General features: G+C 43.0%; 1 protein-coding gene across 1 annotated transcript in view; it reads left to right on the top strand.

Annotated features, from left to right (window-relative positions):
- The first annotated feature begins 84 nt into the window (after positions 1-84).
- Positions 85-6250, top strand: part of LOC115104204 (protein shisa-9B-like) — a 29198-nt gene continuing 23032 nt past the window's right edge. The window contains exons 1-2 of the mRNA XM_029625483.2: positions 85-919; positions 3042-3157. Coding sequence (XP_029481343.1) covers positions 399-919; positions 3042-3157 — 637 coding nt within the window. The 5' untranslated portion in view covers positions 85-398. The remainder of the gene's footprint in view (positions 920-3041; positions 3158-6250) is intronic.

Genomic DNA, 6250 nt, shown 5'->3' with positions numbered 1-6250 from the left:
CCTCACTCTGTCGGTAATTGGTTCGGTAATATTCCCACTGCCCGGAGTGAACTACCAATAAGGACTCCGACAGTCACCGGAGGATGTCTGTGGCGCAGCGCAGAGAAATGATTTAAACCTATTCAAGATACCTGTAGCAACTGTAAAAGTGTTGTTGTCGCATCAGTTTTTTGTTGTTGTAAGCAATTGGAACAGATATAACATTTACACAAATTGCCATACAACATCACCGTGCGCTGATGGACAATTACGCGCAGAAGTTGCGTTGCGTAATCATGATAATCATCGCGGATGGCTGTGTTTCATGTTCTTGGATTATGCGTACAAGCTTGTTATGATACCTGGTCATCGCCTTTCCTTCGTCTACAGTGGAGAAGAAAAGTAACAAAGGGACGCACATGATGAGAAGCGCGGGGTTGTTGCTTGGCTACTTTTTGGTGAAAGTTCTTGTATGCGACGCGGAGGGGGAGCCAGGGCAGAAGCTGGACGGCTTTATTATGGTACCAACGGGTACCAACGAGTCAAAATTGAACAGAGAGAATAGCGTTTCGGAGAGTCCGCATACAGAGGACAGGTGCCGGGGTTATTACGATGTGATGGGCCAGTGGGATCCGCCGTTTGTGTGCCAAACGGGCAGTTACCTGTACTGCTGCGGGACCTGTGGCTTCAGATTCTGCTGTGAGTTTACAAGCTCGCGGCTGGACCAGACCACCTGCAAAAACTATGACACGCCGCCGTGGATGATGACAGGCAGACCCCCGCCTAAGAAAAAAGACCCCACTCACGATCCCACAAAGGATAAGACAAACTTAATTGTGTATATAATATGTGGAGTTGTTGCCATAATGGCCCTCGTTGGGATTTTCACAAAACTTGGACTTGAAAAGGCGCACCGTCCACACAGAGAAAACATGTCAAGGTGTGTGTACAGTAAACAACATCAGCAGTCCCTGTGCGCACTGCAGTAACAACTTTGGATAGCCTAAATGAATGCAGGAATTTCACTTTTATTTGGGTGTCAGAAGTTTCCTTAAATATTTCGATGCATTAAATATTCTGTTTTGTTAAACTAGGTGATAACCCACTGGACACAGAAGTCCGTTCAATTTCTAGTTTCTATTTACATTTGGTTGAAATCAACAACAAAAAACAACAAAACATTTCAGTTAAAAGTTGGGTGAAATAAATACGAAATGTCCTTGATGACCTTTTTCAAATTCAGTTAGTTTTCCCATATCACATATATTTGTTGGTTGAAATCAAATCAAATGAGATTTTATTGGTCACATACACATGGAAACAACATTGATTCATGATCCAACCAATTTTTGACCAGTGGGAAGTGTTAAAATATAGAATAAATATACATGCTCAGTCAGTTCTACTGACCACAATTTGATTGGCAATCATAGGCAATACCTATTTTATTTGTGAGTGACTGTGAATACCTGTCCAATTGCCTTGATGTCTTGAGCCATGCTCACTATGTCCTGGTAAAACCAGATGTGTTGTAGGGAGTAGTGTGTGATGAGCCATGCTCACTACATCCTGGTAAAACCAGATGTGTTGTAGGTAGTAGTGTGTGATGAGCCATGCTCACTACGTCCTGGTAAAACCAGATGTGTTGTAGGTAATAGTGTGTGATGAGCCATGCTCACTACGTTCTGGTAAAACCAGATGTGTTGTACGTAATAGTGTGTGATGAGCCATGCTCACTACGTCCTGGTAAAACCAGATGTGTTGTAGGTAGTAGTGTGTGATGAGCCATGCTCACTACGTCCTGGTAAAACCAGATGTGTTGTAGGTAATAGTGTGTGATGAGCCATGCTCACTACGTCCTGGTAAAACCAGATGTGTTGTAGGTAGTAGTGTGTGATGAGCCATGCTCACTACGTCCTGGTAAAACCAGATGTGTTGTAGGTAATAGTGTGTGATGAGCCATGCTCACTACGTCCTGGTAAAACCAGATGTGTTGTAGGTAGTAGTGTGTGATGAGCCATGCTCACTACGTCCTGGTAAAACCAGATGTGTTGTAGGTAGTAGTGTGTGATGAGCCATGCTCACTACGTCCTGGTAAAACCAGATGTGTTGTAGGTAGTAGTGTGTGATGAGCCATGCTCACTACGTCCTGGTAAAACCAGATGTGTTGTAGGTAATAATGTGTGATGAGCCATGCTCACTACGTCCTGGTAAAACCAGATGTGTTGTAGGTAATAGTGTGTGATGAGCCATGCTCACTACGTCCTGGTAAAACCAGATGTGTTGTAGGTAATAGTGTGTGATGAGCCATGCTCACTACGTCCTGGTAAAACCAGATGTGTTGTGGGTAATAGTGTGTGATGAGCCATGCTCTCATCTCCCTTGATGTCATCTACCAACATGGTGCCATTAAAAGCCACTTTTTTACTCCATTACACCTGCAATTGTTTTTAAATCTCTCACTGCCCTAGACTTCATCATTTGAATTAGATTCGTTGTTCTTTTTAAAGGGAAAGCAAACTTAAGGTTCACTTCCTCAAAAAACTGGTTGATTCAATGTTGTTTCCATGTCATTTCAACAGAAAGATTCAATGTGATGACTTTAATTTCACGTTGAACTCACGTTAGTTGACAACTCAACCAAAAGTAAATCAAAACTAGACGTTGAACTGACGTCTGTGCTCAGTGGGTTTCCTTTGTCTCAACATGCCTTGTGATCCCTATTGTGATTTGTCATAATTCTCAACTATATTATCAATGCACAAAGGAAGGTGATCTCACTAACCAAATATAGCATAAATGGTATTGTGCATATCAAACGAAAACCCTTCGAGCATATGATAATTGGTCATTCGTAGTTCATCTACAAGCATGAGAATAATTGATTTGATTTAATCTACATTATTCAAACATTAAGACCTGTAAGGATTTCCGATAAATATGGAGGTTTACAGCGTTTGAGCTCCTGTCATTTTGCTCGATTTCATAGCCATTTTGATTTCCTTGCCACGTTTTATTATTGAGTGAACCAGCTGATTGAGGTGTTTGTGTTTTTTTGTCAGGGCTCTAGCCCAGGTGATGCGCCAGCCTGGTCCAGGAGAACACTCAGAAGACATTGGAGTGCATGGACAGCACTATGACAACATGCAAGCCAACAGGGTACCTGCGAACAGTCTCCGTAAGTAGGCCTCTTCCATCCAATGTCTCATGTCATAAAGAGTAGCCACTACAACAATAGTTTGACACACATTGGAAAGTACAACCAGTGGTAAGATGCATAGTGTATTATGTGAAGCTCTGCAATGCATTGGGTATGGTCATGATTGAGATACAGAGATGGTATAAACAGGATGCCATCTGCAGAAGACTGAGGGTCTGACTGCTGTGATCAGACCATTCATGCACAATCTTTACCTCTGTACACACACACACACACACACACACACACACACACACACACACACACACACACACACACACACACACACACACACACACACACACACACACACACACACACACACACACACAATGTTTCTAAACAGCCACTAGCAGTAAACCTTATCACGCAATAGAATGTTGACATTTTCATTTTCATCAATTCTATGCTGGAGTCCTATTGAAGTGCCCAACAGTCTCCAATTGGTCTTTGTGGTTGTATTGAGGCAGCTGTGAAATTCAAAAGGCTTTCTTCGCCACCACCCTTTGCCTTCCTGGCTCGCCTGATTTAGCTGCTCCAGATACGAGAGTTGTGAAAGAAGTCCATTTTGGAGAGTCCTGTGAGCTGCTGAAGCAATTACTCACAGCCTCAGTAATCATTTAACACACTGGGATAATTATCATCATCAACCGCCGCTGACTAACAGTAGTATAAGTCTTGCGCTGCTCCCCCCATCTCTTACAACTGGCTCTTTCTTTCTCATCCCTCTCTTTTTAGTCTCTCCCAAACAGGCCGGCACACATCTATACACAGACCCGCAAGAATTCACTCGCTCGCTCACTTACTCGCTCACTCGCTCACAGACTCGCTCACATGGATGATGCAGGATGTATTATTTTATTATGCATCGCATGTCTCAGACTGCCGGTTGCAATCACACAGGCTAGGCTTTAGCAACTAATGGCAATGGACAGACTTTTCCCCATTTGCTTGTTTGGAAGTGATTGTAACGCATGCTGTCTGTTGTTGGAGAGAAGTAAAATGACATGTTTACTTATGGCAGTGCATTTTTCCTGCTGAAAAGGAGTGTCAATGTTTGACATGAAAAACAAGCTGTTTGTTTGTGTGAGACGGACAAATCCAACTTGGAGGGAATAATAATGGGAATACTAGTTTTATGTTGACGGCATAAGCATATGGCAGCAGTGTGTTTTTTTTGTTTGTTGTCAAAAACTGAAGTGGATGAGGCAGCTCTGGGTCAAGAGCCTTCACTTTGATTCTTGAGTATAGCTTCCACCGATAATTGAAGCTTGTAGCTTGTATTCGCCTGAAGATCTGGCATATTTCTCTTGCATCCCTTGGGTAGGGATTACCAAAGGGATTGGAGACCCAGTTCTGCCATCAGGTGGTTTGCATGGACACACACTGGCATTGTCTCTCCTCACAGTAAAGGGAAGGATCCATACGTTTTCACACAATAGCACTGTGGATTGGAGAGTGTAGATGAGTGGAGACGTGGGTTCTGGGTAATCTCTTCCTTTGTCAGTGGCCCTCCCACCTCCTCCACACACAACACTATCTCTCTTAGTCCGTCACATCAAGTTGAAGCAACAAGGACCTCTTCAATCTCCACTGTGTCGGCTCACAAAAGGGATGTGTCATTTAGTGTGACAGAGCTTTTCAGGTGTCCTTAGAAGGCCAGGGATTGGGTGAAAGCAGTGTGTGATTCCACTAGAATTCAACACGCTGTTTTTTTATTGGTTTGGTATAATGTGGGCATTATAGAATCAGAAGGAGCAGTTTGTCACTATTAAGGTGTGTGCTGTATTGGAATAGAGGTAGTGTTGTTTAGTTATGCTAACTGGAATCCTTATTCAATAAAGTGGGATGACAGCACAGGTTTCTTTGAGCAGGTATTCACACTCGTTCCCACACTGACTGTTCTCTTGTAAAAATGTCACATAGGCAGAGCAGTGTCTTGCTGTTTCATGAGAAGATGTGATGGGTTATTGTATCAGTGTGAATAGCCTCACCCAGTGAGCTCCCTGTTGAAGATGTGGAGAGGCGCAGGGAGGTGTGTGAGAGGAGACACCCAGGTGTTGTGCTGTTAAAGAGCTGACTCCATCTCCATGCAGGCTGAGCGGTAATAACCCAGAGAATGGGGTGTGTGACTGTGCAGGCAGCAGGGCCATTTCATAGAGCACTAGGACTAAAAAAAACGTAACATTACTGAGGTTCTCCAGTCTGAAATGCCATTAAAGTGCTTAAAGCCGCGAGTGCTGAGACTGACTGGCAGGCACATACTCTCAGTCAGCAACACAGTGTGTGATTGTTTTGAATTAGGTAACCCACTGGGTACAGCTTAGTAGACAGACATCAAGACAGGAAGTTGACAGGGCTTTTTATGGTAGCATGGTACCTCAGCCAGAATAGTAAGAAACCTCAGCCACTAGACTGGTGAGCATAATCAGGGTTGCTATAGTGGTGTAAAAAAAAAAAAAAATGAAAAGACAATCAGAACAAGGGAAATAGTTTAATTCAAATTGATTTTCAAATGTGCCTCATACAGCATCAATAGAATCGGAATGGAATGAAACCCTTTGGGCTGAGGCACCTGAAGAGTGTTATTCTGGTGAATGAATCTCATTATCACACATGTAAAGCAAGCACACTGCGCTAGCCGAAGCTCTCACTTAGACAGGCTATTCCACTGGATGTGAATTATGCAGGGTATCTAATCTAGTCTGAGGCTGATGTCCATGTATGTGACACCCCATGGCATACATTGACTGCCAAAGAGGACTGTCTGTGTGTGAACTGTGTCTTGTGAGAGAGTAGCGCTCTGAAGAGGTGGCAGCACAAGTAATTAGGTTAATGTGAGGCTGCATGTGTTTGAGTAACATCTCCTCCTGGGTTTTCAATCTGATGTTATATTACACTGAACACTTGCTGCATTGAGGATTCAATTGAAAGAGCTTACTTGTGTCAATATCAAGGTATCTATTCATTTAAAATTAATGTGTTTTTTCTTGATGTTTTTATCTGCATATTGTGCTTTTTTGTAATTGCAACCAACTTAGCAAAAACGGGTTGATTCAACGTTGTTTCCAA

Source organism: Oncorhynchus nerka, linkage group LG21 (genome assembly GCF_034236695.1).
Source record: "Oncorhynchus nerka isolate Pitt River linkage group LG21, Oner_Uvic_2.0, whole genome shotgun sequence".
Taxonomy (NCBI): domain Eukaryota; kingdom Metazoa; phylum Chordata; class Actinopteri; order Salmoniformes; family Salmonidae; genus Oncorhynchus; species Oncorhynchus nerka.
Note: the sequence above shows the minus strand (reverse complement) of the source record. Positions and strands in the feature narration are given on the sequence as shown.